General features: G+C 38.0%; 1 protein-coding gene across 16 annotated transcripts in view; it reads left to right on the plus strand.

The window, feature by feature from the left end:
• The window catches only part of TENM2 (teneurin transmembrane protein 2), a 602,430-nt gene that overhangs the window by 508,645 nt on the left and 75,449 nt on the right, over positions 1-18,336 (plus strand). For all 16 annotated transcript variants that reach the window (XM_052684852.1, XM_052684855.1, XM_052684854.1 and 13 more), the window contains one exon: positions 13,438-13,632. In XM_052684852.1, the coding sequence (XP_052540812.1) occupies positions 13,438-13,632 (195 nt within the window). The remainder of the gene's footprint in view (positions 1-13,437; positions 13,633-18,336) is intronic.

Genomic DNA, 18,336 nt, shown 5'->3' on the forward strand with positions numbered 1-18,336 from the left:
AATGAATTTCAGAGTGTGCATTTCTGAATAATTCCATACTCAATTCATTGCTGTAGAACACGTGGTCAACATGAATGAATGCTGTCCAGCACACGCTGCTAATGCATAGCAATTAGCATCTCCTTTCTGCGAGTAATGAAAGCACTATTTGCCTTTGTAGTTTGGCTAGAAATTATAGGAACTGAAAATAGCAAAAGCAGACAGAAGACCACTGGGCTTGGAAGGAAAAGGTGAGAGCTAGTTCTGAACAGCCTCTCTCCTTTGCCTGTCTTGCACATACTGTGTAGCCTGACAGAAAATGCGGGACCACTGTGGGTCTTCCAGAGCATAGTCAAACCTGGGTGAGTGTTTGTTTTATTCAAATGAATAGCAGCAAACTTAGAGAATAAATGATGATAGGCAAGGAATTAGGTAAAACATGGTGGTACCCCAAAACGGTTTGGTTTGGCAAAGAAAAGAGGAACAGTAATATGGGAAAAATGCCATAATGCAGTTTAAAGGAGAAGATGTGTGTAGATTGTCATAAGCATTGCTACTTGTTCAAACTAATCTGTTGTGGTTAGGACTGTACAAGTAAACTGAATGAAGACAAGCAGTGCCTACCTCCAAGAACTTACCATATCAGTGTGAGTTTAAAGGGAATTGGCTACCAAGTGACATATGTGGCAATATAGAGGGGAAAAAAAAGTATGATAGACAGTGTTATAGAATAGTGGTAGTGTGACTGCTGTTATTTTTGGGAACACTGGTTAAAAGGCAATTTTAAAGGGAGGCTAATGGCAAACAGATACCCTGTTGGTAACGTGGGGAAAACAGTACCTACAAACCAGATGAAGCACAGGAGAGAGCACACAGCAGCAGGCATGAGTACAGCACAGTACACAGACATGAGTAGAGAAGGCTGAATTTATCCATGCTGTAGAACAAGATTTTGGTTTGCTCAAAGCTAACACAAAAATCCTTGCAAACAGATGCAGTGCAGAAGAAATCTGTAAGACTTGGACAAAATTTGAGTGTGAGGTGAGGGAATGGGTGAGTCACAAAAATCATCCGGATGAGTGACCTAAATGACAGGCAGAGCAATGGCTTTGTCCACAGCACCAGAGAGAGAACATGGGAGGGCTGGGAACTATTAGGATGGAGAGAAAATAGAAAACAGAGCAATAGCATTATTGGCAAACATTTAATGTGTTCGCAATCATAGCATGTCTCATCAGTAACACTGTATGAATAAAAATAATTAAGTGTGCTTTTCTTTAGAAATACTGCTTTCATGACTTATCATCCACACACGCCTCTCCTCCTTTCTTGCAGCTGACAAAATCCAGCACATCCAGCATCTGTTCTAGTATCTCTTTTTGGGTGGGATTAGTTTTAGTTTTGCTGTGTGTTTGTGTGTGTGCACCAATTTTTGCCACTGCTGCACAGTCCTGCCTGCCCCCATCTCTCGCTTAGGGGTGGAGATATCATTCTTATGCTCAGACAAATCTGTCTTGGCAGCATTCCTCTCCAGCAGTTCCCATCTCTTTAGATTCAGTACCTTAAAATACCTTTGTTATAAATTTCCATCTCCTTTTCCCAGTCTCATTCTTTATTAGCAGACATTTTTCATTTCTGGCAAACTGATTATGTTCTTGGTTAGCTTCCAACAAGTTCTGTGTACAGGGCAGTGCTTGTCCTGTATGCCCTGATCTGGTAGTTTTACACAGCTGCAATGTGCTCTGAAAAGAGTTCTGTGCTGTTAACTGTGCCTAAAATCATTACAGAATAAATCAGTGGACATATAACCTATTTTGACAATGATTGACAGTCCTATCTATCAGCTGCTAGCTCTCCTGCACAAAATGGTATAGTAGCTCAAAATCCACTGCTCTGATACTTTCTAATTGGCAATTTAAGCAAGAGCCAAGAACAGAAAGGGTTCCAGGCTGAGTTCTGTCTGATTGTTAGTGGTCATGGCTCTAAGGGGTTTGAAGTAGGCAGTCAGTAATGCAGCAAGAGGAATACAGGAACTGTTGTTTCCGGCCTTCTACTTTCCTCATCAATTCTCATAGACTTGGTTGAAGATTAGATATTAAAAAAAAAAAAAAATGGAGTGGAATGAGTGAACACCTATATTCTGCATACAGGTGTCGTTCACTTTCTGTTACAGCACAAGTCATTAAGCACCCTAGCATTTCATCACTCCTTAAGAACGTGCACATGTCCATACAGTACACTGCAGATTAAATGTAAGAATTGGCAGATGTTTGCTAGGTGTTTGATGTGTAGAAAGAGCCTGGTGACATGGAAGTACTCAGGTACTGCCTGCACAGGGCTGGAAATTGCTGCTTTGTACCCTTTGCATTCCTAGTGAGAGAATACTGAAATGGAACTCAGGAGCTATTTTTAACTGATGACAATTAGAGAAAATTAGAGATTTTTAAAAGAACAGAGTTTTCAGAATGCAAAATATGAAATCTTCATTGTTCTTAAAGCTTTTCTGCTGAATCTAGCCTTGAATTCAGGATTGCTAAGATTTTATCTACAGAGGAGGTGGTCTCAAGTAATTCCGAGTCAGGATACTCCTGTTGTTTGGAAGCAGAGAGGTTGCAAACACCACTGCTGAACAAAATATTATAGATAAAAAAGTATGCTTGGAAGAAACTATGGCACATTCCAATGAGGACTAGTGCTGCTTTGTAGGATTGGTCAGAGACCAAAGACAATGCACCAAGCAATACTGTAACCAAGGTCTGAAATCTGGAACCAAGTATGTTGGTTCAGTACGGTAAGGAAGTCTGTATTGCTTGTGTCCACAATTGAAATTATATGGAAACACAGTAAAATCTTTCTGAATTTTCCTGCAGTGTGGTAATATTTTCCTGTTTATTAAAAACTAGGTTTGTAGCTTCCATTTCTTACAGCTGCTTTCAAAACCCGCTCTACTGTCATTTACTTCATTTTACTTTTCATTGCTTCTTATATGTGCGCAGCAGCAGCACATCTATTTGCACAAATGTTTTCTGTTTTGGTGCAATTCCAGCAAACAGACATCTTCAAAAGATTTCCAGCACAGCAAGGAGTTGCACAAGCATGTGAATACATGCAGGATGCATAGCATTGTGCATTATAGTTTCTAGCAAGCCAAAAATCCTTCTTCCAGAAGTCTTACAGTACTTCCACTGGAGACTAAGAATCTCTCTAACTGTACTCTGCTGAGTTGAATTGTGCTCATGATGAAGTATGCTTTGTAAATTTGTTTTTGTGTTTATTTGGTTAGCTTATTTAATTGCATTGCAATCTACTTTTTGTTTTTAGATCACTTTGTCTCTATGGATGTGTACTGATTTTTTTTCTTTAATTTATTTCATTAAGTTTTAAGAGTTTGTCTTTGCACTCATGTTGGCATCAACTTGGAGTCCTTGCGAATGGTAAATGTCACTGAAGCAGCTATGATCAAGTACTTGCAAATCATATTATGGAAATACAGCTGTTAAGAGACCTTATGCACTTTCTGTCTCTGAATAACAGATATGGCCCTGAGGCACAGCTTCAGATTTCAGCATACTTGACTTTTAGGTGTCTTCATATCTATATTGTATCTAGATTTGAACCTGTAATATGGATTTCTTCCTATATTTAGTTCCTACCCGAGTGGGATGAATGAAGTTTGGGTAGCTGACATCCCCATTCACTCTCTCTAAAAACCGAACATATTTCTAATTCAAATGTAGCAAAATCTCAAATGTTTATCTGCAGTCCACATAGAACTATGTAATTAATCATGTTACGATTAAAATCTTTTCTGATTAATTTTATAATACAAATAGTAACTAGAATGACAGCAGAGCAATCTGGATTTTAAATGCACTATTTAACTCTTATTTATTTACCTACTATTCAGGTGCAGTCCTACATTTATTTAGTCATAGCAAAACTATTACCACAGAAGTATGGATAAAACCAGTTCTGTCATTTCAAATTCCATAAAATCTAAGAAAAATTACTTCAGTGTTTCACTTTACATTTTTTTTTCTAAAATGTCTAAAACGTCTAAAATGACTTATTCATGTTGTTTGTGCTTCTCTGTTACGAATCACAGCACGTGCTTGGAAGCATAATTCTCAGTGTGTTGGTTCTCCTTGCTGCTGCCTTTTGAAAGCTAGGAGCTTCATCTCCTTGATTCCTCTGGTTCTTTCCACTAAGACAGCCACTGAAACATCTAAGCTTGTTTTCCTTCCTCCTCTGTTTTCCAAGGGTCAAAGTTATCACACATGCAAATGAAGAGCCACATGCTTGCCTATGGCGGTAGCCTAGCTCAACACCTAATGCCATCTGTTGGTACAAAGTAGTTTTTATCTCTGTCTGTTTTTATAATTGGGTCAACTGCTCATCTCTAGGGTAGAGTGTTACTTGTTCCAAAGGGGGGAAAAAAAAAAAGAAAAAAAAAAAAGGTAGCAGGGTTATGTTTTGGGTTGGTTTTTGTTGTTGTTGTTGTTGTTGTTTTTGTCCTTTTTTCTTTTTTTTTTGAACAGAATATATAGCAAACTGATCAGAAATGGCAACTCCCATTTCATTGAATGCATTTATGCATATAAAGACCCGTGTTAATGGGGTTGTCTTTACAGGGAGGTTCCCTATTTACGAGGGGATTCCTGAATGGAATAGCTGAAAATTAATCTCTGCCATTTTGCAAATGATCTTAGTGTGCTGCATGGAGAGCTACAATCTTTTCTTTAGCATAGATAGTGATAGTTGCAGGGCTTCAGTAATAGTGGAGGCAGAACAGACTGGTTGACAAAGTGTCAAATTCAGAAAGTAATGACAAGAGAAAGTCCACAAGACAGTTTGAAGCCTGACACATCTTGAGGATTTTTCAAGTGTTCATGTGAACTGAAATGTCTTCTTTCCTCTCTCTCTCTCCAATTTGTAGTTTGCTTTGTACCACTTGAATTTTTTTTTTTATGTTTAGTTCTGGCTTTAGCAGTGAGAACACACAGCAATCTTCTCCAACCATTTAGAAGTCTATATCTTTAGAGAACTGAGATTTAGATCTTTGTTGATGGCTAGTTAATCTTCAAGCCCATCTTCATCTTAGTAGTAATGGAGCTGCAGACCTTTCAGTCCACTGTGAAATTTGTTCAGGTATATCTGACAGTTGCTTAGTTTTTACTGCTGCTGTGCACTGTTGTCTGCATTATTATCAGGCTCTATTCCTAAAGCAAGGACCAAGCGGGCAATCCCAAAGGGATAACATCAAAATATGCTGTGATTTTGAAAATTTATACTCAGCACATAAAAGTTCATATTATCCATGTTTTGCTAGGTAGTATAGGAGAAATATTCATATTTCTTGCATGGATTTTTGTAATAATTGCAAACAAAGCAAATATGTAATGGAAATGGATCCTTTGCAGAGTGACACAGGAAGATACCCCACGTGTTGTCTTTTCGACATGAAGGGTTGCATGCTGCAGGCAATGAGAAAAGCTATGACATTTTTGATAAATTTTGGTCAAGGCAAAAGTTTGCTGAGTGTTCAGAAGAATGTAAATATTCATTATACAATTATTGCTGTTCAATCACTTCTATAAAAATCCTGCCATTTTTTTCTTGTAGAACAGCTTTTAAGTACTTATCGATTGAGAACTTCTTTAACTCTCAAAATGGAGGCATCCCCATATCTCTACAGGTATTTTAAATGAATTGAATTAATCATAGGCTTAAAAGTCTCCAGTGATCTTCGTTAACTTTCCTGGGTTTAATTAAAACATCTGTGCGCTTTTAATTTATCGATTCATCCAACTCATATGTCATGTTTTTAACACACCCCAGCATGCTCTGCATCATTTTTAACCCGATTTCCACTTAACTAAAGCAATTAAATTCACCCCGGATTAATTAAAGCATCCATACTTTAGTGCTTAAGTCAGCGTGTGCTGCTTTCCCCAAATGGTTTCTGAATGTCAGAGATTTGACACACCTGATGGGTTTTTTGTCCTTCTGGAAATTCTTTTGTGAATCTCATTCTTGCTTACTAATGTGCAGTTTGACAGAGGTAGAGAAGGGAGCACTGTAGGGCTCAGATCTGGGCAACTGAGGTAGGGACTGCAGAGCATGACTGCTGGGTTCTGCCGTGGTGTGTAGAACATGGAGAATGATACTGTTAAACAGTCTAAACTGTGCTTTCTGTGGTCAAAGTAAACAGTTTTGAGAAGCAACTTAGGAAGCCTGTATACTGTCAGTAACAGTTTTGGGTTCGTTCTGCTCTTGGGTGAATTTCTACAAACTGACTTCCAGGCTTCTCCTTGGCAGAGCAGAAAGTCCTCAGACATGGGCATGCACCCTTCTGGCTTTCCTGGATGGCCTTGAGTGAAAAACTGTTGTGGGCCTCATATAAAATACATATGATAGTAAATATATGTAAGTAATATTTTCCATCAAAGCATGAAGAAGGACAACACAAACATAACGTTGTTTTTTGTGAAATATTAATCAAATGCATATTGCAAAACTAATTAAAAATATACCACAAGTTATCAGTATCAGAAGTTCACAAGTTAGTGAACTTTTTGAGAATTGAGAACTACAAGATTTATCAGCACTGCGAGAATATTCTGAATATTTCCTCTGCAGTGAATATGCTGACTTTTTAAATTATTTTACAAAATAACACCAGCCCCAGTTTTAATTAAGCAGGAAATCTTACATGTCTGCTTCATAACAAAAAATGTGTGTCTTCACAGGCACTCACCCATGTAGGTAAGATGAAATATTATTATTAGTAATTGTGGTGTTTTATTTGCCAGCAGCACAAGCACACAGAATGCGTAACACATACAGGTTTCAATCCAACTCCACACAGTGCAGTGGGTAAGAGATGTGGTCAGCACTGCTCTCCCCTCAGCAGTGTTCTGTTGTAGCCTATACAGTCTGTGCTCAAGCTATGAGCAATCAACTTGTGAAAAATACTGCTGAAAATCACATAATTGTGTTAAAAGTTCACAATATTTTGGGACCTCATTACCAGCTGTCCAGTGCTGTGGATTGGACGCCTGTCATAGAGCAAGCTGCAAGGTACTCTAGGTCTTGCTAATTGTTACTGTTCTTTTTCAGCCTGACTGAAGTTAGCAATCTCAGAAAAGCAGGTAGGCCAGTCCATGCCATTCTTTCTGAGTGCATTCTGAGGCATACAGAACAGATGGGCAGGATTCATTCCAGCTCCCATTCCCAAATTATTTTCTTCGGGTAAAGCTTGATGAGTGTGGGAGCTTCATAAAGCTTCATACCAGGAAAGTGGCTTGGAAATGGCATAAATGAGTAAAAATGAAATATCATAAACCACAGGGCGGTTTTAGAAGTTATTTCAGATTCTCTTATCAGTAAATGAACTCCAGGAGAAAGCAGTAGGCCTGCAGACAAGAAATGTGCACCTACCTGATTAAAATGGGTTTAAAGGTAAAATAGGAAAGATGAAGTTGGCAGACAAAATGTGTATTTTTAAACTACAACTGAAAATACATATCTGATGTCTCCTACTTTTTAGAAATATCTTGTGAGCTGACATTTTATGTAACGAGATGTACGTGATGATTGTAATGTTTCAGAACTGTTTTGTTTAAAACAATACTGATGAAAATTGTAGAGCCAACATTTTCAGTCAGGTTGTCCAAAATTAACAGCTTATGCAACTGGGTGGACTTTATAAAATTCAGGTGTTTGTTGTTCCTTCATTTTTCATGGTTTGGTGGATTTTAAACTATTCAGAAATAAGTTTGTTGATATCTAAGTAGGTCTAACTTCAGGAGATTGACCGTAGGCAAAAGAAAACAACTCGTTTGTGGTTTTTAGAGTGAATCTACACTTAGTTCAGACTTTAATATATAGTCATAGGACTCAGCTCTAGCATCAGTAAAATACATCTTCACCTGCTTACACGTTCTTTGTGCTTGTCCTTGGAACAGAAGTTAGTGTTTTTAGATAAAGTGCTCCATGTGGGTTACTAAGTTGAAGGCTGAAAAAAGAAGCATGTCCTTAAAATGTGACTTTGCAGATATTTTTTAGGTATTTGAAACAGGCAGTTGTGGATGACATCAGATTTTATCTTACCTGTATTTCTGCTAAAGCTTGGATCTGATTTGAACTGCATTTGTTGGTTTCAGATTGATTTCTGATAAACAGTGATCTGTTTTTCTAACATATTTGCAAAATCATGCATAATATTGCAACGGCTTAATCTCTGCTAACAGGAAGTCCTGGTGTCAGCTATTAGAAAGTCTGAGTGAGTTATCTTCTAGAGGGATTGCACCCGGAATGTCCACTCTGAGGTCCTTGGTTAGAAGTTCATTCTACGTTGACTTCACTACAGTTCCTAGTGGTCAAACAAAGAACAACTTAAAATAAGAGGACTTTAGACTCTGTGTAAGTGCTCTGTTAGTGTAGCCTTGAACTGACACTTCAACAATCAGGCCCGGTTCTCATTACTCCTTACACTGTAAAGATATGGTCAAACCTCATCTTTTGTGTGAATCAACTTGCAGTAGGAAGATTCTGGTTTATATTTAAAATCAGGGATTACAAGCATTATGGGTACAACCTTTCTAATCCTTAGATTAGAAGCACAGACACAATCATTTGTCCACGCAGACCAGTGACACCCCTCACCAACCTGCCGTGAGCTTCCCACCACAGATTTCTGTGGAGTAGATGTCAAAGAACTTTGTTTTGATATGGGGTGATGGCTGAAAACTTGTCTGGGCTCTGAATAAGTCAGAAGATAGCACAAAGGAAGCTAACTTTCTTATGCCATGTTTGCAGCTTTACAGAGCTGCTCTGCTTGCAAAATGTGATCATTGTAAAGACATTGCTTATGACCTAGTCCAGGGCAGGGAAGCAGTTCAAGTACAACTTGTAACATCTTTCAGGTCTGCATAATTGTGTGCCCAGAAAGTCACATAACTTTCGAGGCAAGTATATGAATTTGCCTGTATTATGAGAAGAACTGGAAGAAAGCTGCCACGGAACTGACATCTGAGGTCCTAATGATACAGAATTCTCTGCACTAGGATAGTATTTGCTCTACAGAAGGAGGAATCGAGCCAGGCCCCTTCACAGCCATTTTTGAGCTTCAGGTATCAGGGGAAGGCCTCTCACCAAGCAGCATTTAAACTAAACCAAGTTCTGCAACTACCTCCAAGCGTTTGGCTCCTGAAATATCCTTTACTGATTTCTTGTCATGCTCTTGAAGAAAACTCTGGTGAGTACGTATGTGTGAATACCATAGGGGTGGGTGAAAGGAGTGTGAACATGGACTGCAGCTGGGATACTTAATAAATATCCATGGACAAAATGATGGCTTTTGGTGCCCTGCAACTTGGGCATTATCCCTAACAATCTCCCTTTCTAGTCCATGTGTAGTGGACTGTTATCATTTTTTCTCATCCACCAGGGAATATTATCATTACTCCAAAATTTTCAGTGAAAACTTTGAGAGGGAGAACTTTCAGACAGGTTTTTGGCTGGTCTTCACTGCCCAATTCATGCTCTTAAATTTGTGCATCCCACAGAACTCAAAGGCCTATACGATCCATTATCTGTAATTAAATCAGCTGACAGCAATGTTAAGAACCCAGGCTGTTTTGTTCAAGTATTGGTAAAAGGCAGAATCACATCACCAAAACCTCATTCGTGGCTGTAACTGTTGTCCTTGTTTCAGCTTGACTCAGAGGATTCACCTCTGTGCTTATCTGACTGGAGTTTTTCAGTACTTCCTAACAGTTCTGTCCCCTTTTTGATGGTGATGGTTGTCTTTATGCAGTGTAATCTGCCTGCAGAAATTTGATAGAACTTAATTGTTCTATAACCTTTTATTCCTTCACATTCTTCCAGCATGCTAGATGAGAAACCAGGACTGTGCTGGAATAGGAGATGTCTGCTGCACATGGGGGAAATAAACACTCCTAGAAAACCAGAACTGCAGATGGCTCCTGAGTTGTTTGGTCATTTATTGAGGCAAGCTTGATGGAAAATTATGATTGAGTGCTCTGGATTTCACTCTTCAACAATATCACCTAGCAATTAAGCCTAACAGAACTCTTCTTTGACAGCCTGCTATTGTTTTCTACAGAAGAAGCTTGATTCCCTCTCTGTTCCTCACTGAAGTCAACTAATAAGCCCAGAGTAGAAGCATTAATGAAGAGCTGTTTACTACAGCAGTGACAAAACAGCTTCTCACTACCCAATCTTGCTTGCATTCTTGCTTACATTTTTCTTAAATCTTAACTCTGTTATTTTAATTTCTAAGATTAAATGACAGATTCTTTCATTTGTGCAAAGTTAGTTCTTATGTCACTAACATCTTGGCAGTGCATCCCTCAACTGCAGATCACTGAAGACAGATTGCTTTTGAAGTAATAGAGAGGCTTTGCCAAGGACTAAATAGTCTTGTGAACCCTCTGACCTGATTGAAGCACAAAGAGAGAAACAAAAAGCTACAACATGGCTTTCAGCTTCACTTAGATTCCTAAAGCTCCAGAACAGGGCAAGGGAACACTGAAAAAAAAAGAAAAAAAAACTACTGTTGGATCTCTTTATTCTGCAGCCCAGCACCATCTGGTAATCCTTCTTCTGCTATGCCAGCAGTACAATCTCTGCTCTCCCAGAAGTTGAACCCTGCAAATCTGGATCAAAAGTGGGAGATGAAAATGACCCTCCCATAGGCATATTCCAAAAAACAGATATATGTTTGTCTAACTGGACCATAATCGCCAAATGATTACTTAGATTTAGGTGCAAGACAGGGAAAGAAGCAATCTTACAGCAGATGTCTGACACGTTACTGTAGCTAGGTCTAGTTGGGTCCCATCTAAATTGCATGGTGGTTGGGTTTTTTTTGTTTTCCTTTGTTTGATTTCTAATGATGGCTATTTATTTCTTGTCCCTCTTGTAGGCAATTTGCTCAAATAGGCTTATTGTCTGTATTTTAATTTTGACTCCAGAGGAGAGGGTTGCAGAACAGACATCTTTTCTGTTGTTGAGACTGATAGACAAAAGCAAGACGTGCAGTCATGTCACAGAGTAGTTGGAGCAGCTACACTGAGCAGCCGTGAATAACATCAAGTCTTTTCAGTGGCTTGGAAACATATAAAGAACATACATCTAGCAGTAGCACTTCATTCAGTAATGAACTTGAACAGTAGGACTGCAAGTTTAACCACCATATACAGTAGCTCAACAGTGTGACTTTCTCAGAGAGATTTTATGTTAGGATGAGACTCTACAGTGTGTCAGGGTGTGGAAGGTGGCATCTCAGACTTGGCACTCGGTATGATTGCTCCAGGTCTTTGGGACGAGCTGCCTTCTGATCATTCACCTTCTGATCCACAGCAGTGGAAGTGGTCCTACTGTGATCCCATTCTGAATGGCTCACCTACATGGCCTACCATAGCAGCAGTTAGCATTTCTAGGCTGTGAAGAGCAGTAAGTGCATGCTGAGGAGCTGAGACAGAATCTCTGATGTAATGCTTGAGGACAGAATTAACAGTAAGTGGAATGGTATCCAAAGCGCTAATGGTTGAATGTATATCGTGGAAGGATGTTTCATAGTGACATGCAAAAAACCTTTAAAACAGAATGGCTCGGAGTGCAGTGTGGACATGATGGATGCTTGTCTGCATTGCATTTTAATCCAGATCGTTCAGTAGGCATAATTCTGAAACCAACTGCAAAAAGCAGAAGTAGAAAGCATAGCATGAAGTTTCATGAAACACAGTAATGCACTTATAAGCAAATATCACCTTTGAAATCTGAAAACTGCTACTGAAAATTATATTTTATTTGTACTCGATTTTGGAGTGAAGGAGAAAAAAATTAAACAAAATTGAGAAGACTCAGAGTAACGGTGTTGCTATTTCTACCAAAGGATTAATCATATGGCACTAAGACAGTGAAGGGAAAGCAAAAAAAAAAACAACATCCAACCTCAACTTATTGATTTTATTGTTATTTTCTTGTAGGAAAAAAAATAGATTAAAAAGTGCTATAGAAGTGACATATGTCACTTGTATATATATGTATATATATATATGTCACTTATAGTCCTAAATGAAATGATTTGCAGCACTCCAAATTTTAGCTGAAATCCAAGGTTAAAAATGTGACTGTGTTTGTCTAATTATTTTTTTTTTGTTTCAAAGAAGAAAATTCTTGAAAATAATCCCTTCTCAAATGTGTATTTGCAGCAGATCAGTGGACAGCTGAGATTAATAAGGGTTGCTGAACAGTGGAGAAGTCGTATAACAGGACAATTACATGTTTCTTTGTAGTAAATCAATTACTTGGTTCTTCTTGATCATTCAGGTTAACGGGATAATAGAAGCAAGAGGGACAGAAAGACCTTTTAATGATTAATAGTAGCTTTGGAGCATATTTTTGGTACTGTAGAAGTAGCCATTAGTTTCTGATTGCTTTGAAAGTTGAAAAGATGGGGATATACTTTATAGACTTTATCAAAGAAGAGGGTAAAAGTGCACCTCTTATCAAAGATACACTTCATTAGTTCTATTTTCTTTTACTTCTTTGTTATTTTTTCCATTTCTCTGGCTGGGGACCATATGTTGTGTTTGGCAGGCATGTAAGTTCACAGTCTGCCGTGTTTGTATGACAGTCATAGGCATATAGATGTGTAAAAATGCCTTAGTGTAACTTTTCTGTGTTTTAATAAACTATTTACTTCTTTCCATTGTTCTGCATATGTCCAACATTTGGTATCCAAAACCACCTTTATTATTTCTAGGTTGCAGTTCATTTGCATAATGAGTCCTTAATGTTTGCTCAGAAATTCTTATTCCTTTAATACAACAGGAAGGGGTAGGAGTTAATGGTTATTTCTTGCCAATACACCCGGGGAAGAAACGTTCACTGTGGGATACGGGTATAGATTAGGCAGTTATATTGGTGGCAGCATGAGTTTGTTGTAGATAAAAATGAAAGCTTGTGTTACTTCTGTGTTCAAGATCCTTATGAGGGAAAAAGAAGTCATAGGGTCATAGAAATTTTGGAACACTAAATTAAAAAATGTTGTGAAAGAAGAAAGATGCTGTAGACTGACGTGTTTGGGGGATTGTGTTCTGCTGACTGTGAAAACTGGACGTTACCTAATGGAACCAGGTGGAATAATGTCAGAATCAGGTCTCTTCACATTGCCTCATCCCAGCCATCATGGGTAGATTGTAAAGAATAGTAGCTGTACTCGCAGAATGCCCAACATATGCATGCTTTGTTGAAAAATACTCAAATAGTTTCTTTGCAAAGAGCTGAAATAGTACAAATTGGCTTAATTTTTCCAGCTAATTAAGATACTTGTGTGTAAGTATTTAGTAGAGGATTTTTAATGCACTTTTACAGGAATACCTTTCTGACCTCATGTGCTGTTTTTTCTTCTGTTCAATTTTCCAGCTGCCTGCCCAGTGCTGTGCAGTGGCAATGGTCAGTACTCTAAAGGAACCTGCTTATGCTACAGTGGCTGGAAAGGTCCAGAATGTGATGTACCCATCAGCCAGTGTATTGATCCCTCATGTGGAGGTCATGGTTCCTGCATCGAAGGGAACTGTGTCTGTTCTGTTGGCTATAAAGGAGAAAACTGTGAAGAAGGTAATGCTGGGCACATTTTCTTTCTGCATTGTGAGATTTTTTTTCTGGTTTTGGAGCTCTTAGAAAAGAAAGGAAAGGACAATAACATTCTAAATGTAAAACTGCTGTAGCAGATATTGCGAAAGAGAGGTAAGAACGTAGTCCATCACGATTGTACGGATCCATGATAGCTTAAATTAAAGTTCTGATTTTTGTATACACTGTTATGTGGTGCTAAGAATGTCTGCCACAAGTAAACCTGAATAATTTCTTTTCTGAAGACAGAAGATAAATCTTTTCTTATGGATTATATTTATTGAACAATTTAGATTTGAAATGCAGAGTAAAAATGAGTAGTAGTAGGGAAAAATGTGTAACTGCAGCTCCACACAAAGCAAAGAGATAAATTGCTTTTAAAACAGAAGTTGATGTGACAGATTGGAAAGACTTGGGTGTCCATGTTGCATACAGACATCACGCAACACAAATTACTCCTATTAACTGCAGTCTCATGGGAATAAAGAAAGGTAGCTGGCACATGAAAACAGCATCTACTTTTGAAGTGCATAAAAGCTTTTCCTGTTGGAAGTGTCCAGTTGTTTGTGTATGCAGGGTGAGCAAATGTAACAAAATGACCCATTGAAAATGTGGTCATAGATTGAGCTTGGTGTTGGTTTTATTCACAGTGGGTGCCGTTAGAATGCACTGTGTCAGTCAGACTCCTGTTCTTTTTAAAATGCATTGCTATAGTTTTAGAAAGGAATTTAACTCTCCAGAGGACTGCTAGATCGACAGTTCTGCATACCTTGGCATGTCCTCAGAGAGTAATATTTCAAGCAATTTTATGACTTCTCAGAGTTTATTAATCCTCCAAAAGGAGGAGCAGTTTGAAGACAAAGGTGACAGAACTGGAGCTGCATGGGTTTAGGACTGAAGGGCCTCTAAGGAGTATTCTGAGTGGAATGCAGCCCTGTACACTACATATGCATCAATGTTTATCTTACCAAACACCTATTTCTCCCATTAAAGTAAAAAGGCAGGGAGGCAGGAAGGAAGGAAGGAGGGAAGGAGGGAAGGAAACTATAGGGACCTAAACCACTAAGGGACTTCTTTGGATATGGACTGCAGTCGTCAGCTTTGGGACAAGACTGTGCATTAGTCTGTGCGAAGTTATTTTGCTAGGAGCAAAAATAAGCTGTGATTCTCACTGGTGGCACTGCCAAAACTGCAATAATTTCTTCATTCTTGTCATCTCTTTCCAGGAATTTTTCACAACACTGTAGCTCTAATTCAGAACTCAACTGGAATCAGTAGATTTTCCATTTCTTTTTTTTACAGTTTATGCAACATCCAGAAAATTCTGTAATGTCCTTTTTGAATGGTAGATTTGACAGTTTGCAGTTCACTCTGAGTGTACAGTTCTGGGAAAAATTCAAAGATGGTCTGTAATACCCTGCTGTAAGCAGTGTTCTCATGGGCACTGGGCATGGAAAAGACCATGTAGCACACTCTGCAACATCCAGTCTATCCCCCAGGAATGCAGAACCTCTCTGGCACAAACTGCAATTGTTTGCTCAGTCTAATTAAGTTATATGAATTTCATCATGTTCCTCATTGTTATATTAGAGTTAATATTATTAGAGAGACTATGGTAGATGGCCTAAATTGATCTTTCTTTCATTTAATTCCATAAATTTTACCTTGTAAGCAGTTCCTCATCCATTTATATTATAATTTCCAGATGCTCTCTTTACTTGTGTAGAATACTTGTTCTGTATTTGGGCTAGACATCTCGAATCCCCTAACGCTCCTGTAAGAGAAGTCGGTTTTTCTAGTGCTTAATTCAGCTTATCCTACTGCGAACATTTGAAGTGGGTAAACCAAAACATCAGCAATTCCAGATAAGTTTATAGAACAAGCTAGTGCATGTATAGCTGCAAAGGAGTTAATGTAAACACCCTTCAGAGCTGGAAACGCTCCAGAATTTTCAGTCAACAGTGTTGGGGAGATACATTAATATGTGAGGGGAAAGGATATAGATTATTTAATCACCAGTGCTTCAAAGGATAAGGATTCTAACAGATAAATGGATTACAAAGGCAAAGAGGTATTAACTGCAAACTTGGAAGTGCCGATAACATGATAGAAAAGGTTAGAATAACCTTTTGCATACATCATTGAGCAATAAATAACTCAATAAATTAATTTACAAATATATAAAGAACCAACCAACATTTCTTCTGTAAAATTCCATTACTTCTTTACATATTTCTCCTATTAATTCATGAGGTCTGGGAAAAGGATCTGATATGAAGTCTCTCCAGTTGCAAGTAATCATCTGCTCACTTTTAAACTTTCTGTTTGAATTAATGGTAGAGCGATACAAATAAATATATCTGTATTATATTGTAATATGAAATCTCTACTGATTTGAGTTTTCAGAAAGAATAGCAAAGGTTGGTTCATCCTCCATTTTCCAGCGAGGAAACTGAATTAGAACAAATGGGTCAGCATTTCTTCTTCCAGTTCACTTTTTATTTCTGATATTCATCATGGTCTCACTGTTCAAACAATTTACCTGAAATGAAAGTGGCACTAAAATCAATATTTTTGATGCACAATTTTTGCAGCATAAACACTGTTGTTCTATTAACAAATTTGCACACAAAACGAAGGGGCATATTTGCCAGGTTTCATTCAATCTGGTATGTGGGGAGACAAGTCAAATTGACAAATTAGGTTAACGGTGTTTTTCTTGTCACTTTCATGGTCGAGTCATTTTTCAATGACATTTAACTTCATAAATGTAATTCATGGCTCTTTGGGGGTTTATGGTACATATTGTTCATAAAACTCCTTGACCTCCTTTTTTGTCCTTAGGGATATAAATTGCTTTCAGTACCCTTTTTATCAAATCTACAGAGGGCCCAATACTAAATGAGCTCTAATGATCTGAGCTGCCAAGAGACTACGAATTCCAAGTCTAACAGAGTGGCTTTCTAAAGTGTGTTGTCCTTTGTTTAAACACCAAAGAATCTCCATTTATAATTCCTTAATAAGTCCATTGTAAACTCTTCTAAAGAGCTGAGGACAGAGCCTGTGCAGAATTAGCCAGTGCAGTCCTATTGCAGGTAATCAAGCTACGCTCATTTTGGCAGGGTTCACGTGAGTTGTTATTCTGTCAAATGGTGGGCTGGGATTTGGGGGAATTGGTAGGCTTATTCTGTGTTAATAAAGCTCAGCTGAAAGCATACAGCAATTTTGCAAAGAGGAAAGATAGTGCATTTATGTAGAAGGATAAGTTTTTGTTCCATGTTGCTTTCATTAGCAATTGAGAAGGAAGGAGGTACATTTGTAAAAGGGGGCATACATTGGTACTCGTCAGTATTTCCTCAGGTTCCCAGCTGTGCTGCAACACACAGCAGAAAGCTGCACATTATCCATTTACATTTCACATGAAAATATTACCTTTAAAAAATAATAATACATTTAGGGGAAGACATGACCTTCACCCTTAAGATAAATTGACCTAATTTTTTCTTCTGTTTCTTTATTTATTGGATAAGATTCTTTTGCCTGTCTGGTTCAACAGAAGTGTCATGAAAGGCGTATTCTTTGGAGCTTCTGGTTTTGTTCAGCACCAAGGCACACTAACAGTGCGGGGAAAGCATTCTGGATAGTCTTAGAACAATTAGTAATTTGTCATTTGTCTTTGGCAATTTTTTTCCTGAACAATCATTGCTTATGTTTACACTAAATTGCACAAGAATATTTTCAGATCCCATTAACTGAACTCTAAATCTTAGCAGAACCCCCCACACTGGGGTCATTGTTACTGTGAAAATCTTGTAAGAAATGTTACAGTAATTTCTGTGCTACTGTAATCTGAATTAAAATCTAACATGAGTTATTCTGATAACTCACATTATTGTATATCTAAACGTGCCTGCTTCAATCCTGAGTTGCATCTAATCTATATACTTACTTTAAATGTTCTATAACTTCATAAAATAATTTGACGTCTGTTTATAGAAAAGTTGAGATTTAAGAGATCAAGTATTGTTCACAGAAGTTAAAGTGAAAATGTCTCTGCCTTAATTTAGAAGGATCAATTTGGAAAAGATGAGAGATAAATCACTTTCATTATAAACTGAGATCTTCCTAGAGCTGCAAAAGAGAATGCCAATCATTCTTGATTCTTCTCCTGTGAGCTGATATATACTAGTCATGAGGTGAATTCATTTTATTTAGGGCATAAGTTTGACCTTGGCCCTCAATTCCCCAGCAAGAGGCAGCTGGTAAAACCTCATGCTGCTGTTTGCAGGAAAGCATAGCACACTTACACAAATTCATGATATGAGATGGAAATTTGGAAAACCATAATGTTACTGATAGAGTTTATTTGAAAGAAAGGTCGTAACATTCCGTTTATTTAGCAGGGCTAAAATGGCAAAAGACATTTTATGGATGCCTTTCCATCGTAACTGTTTTTTTACTTTCTTCTTCTGCTGTTTCTGGATGGTGAAAAGATGAAATCTCTATCTACATCTGTGTTTCTTTATTTACTAAAGAATTGTCTGCTGGTTAGAACGTAGGTTGAAGTAACTGGGTCTTGTCAGTCTCACTGCCATAGTGGAGTAGGAATCTGAAAGCCACAGATAATTTGACTTCTAGGTACCCAAATGAAATATCACAGTATCATTCTCACAGGCGTCCAGCATTTGA

Source organism: Tympanuchus pallidicinctus, unplaced genomic scaffold, assembly GCF_026119805.1.
Source record: "Tympanuchus pallidicinctus isolate F22 unplaced genomic scaffold, pur_lepc_1.0 scaffold21, whole genome shotgun sequence".
Lineage (NCBI taxonomy): Eukaryota > Metazoa > Chordata > Aves > Galliformes > Phasianidae > Tympanuchus > Tympanuchus pallidicinctus.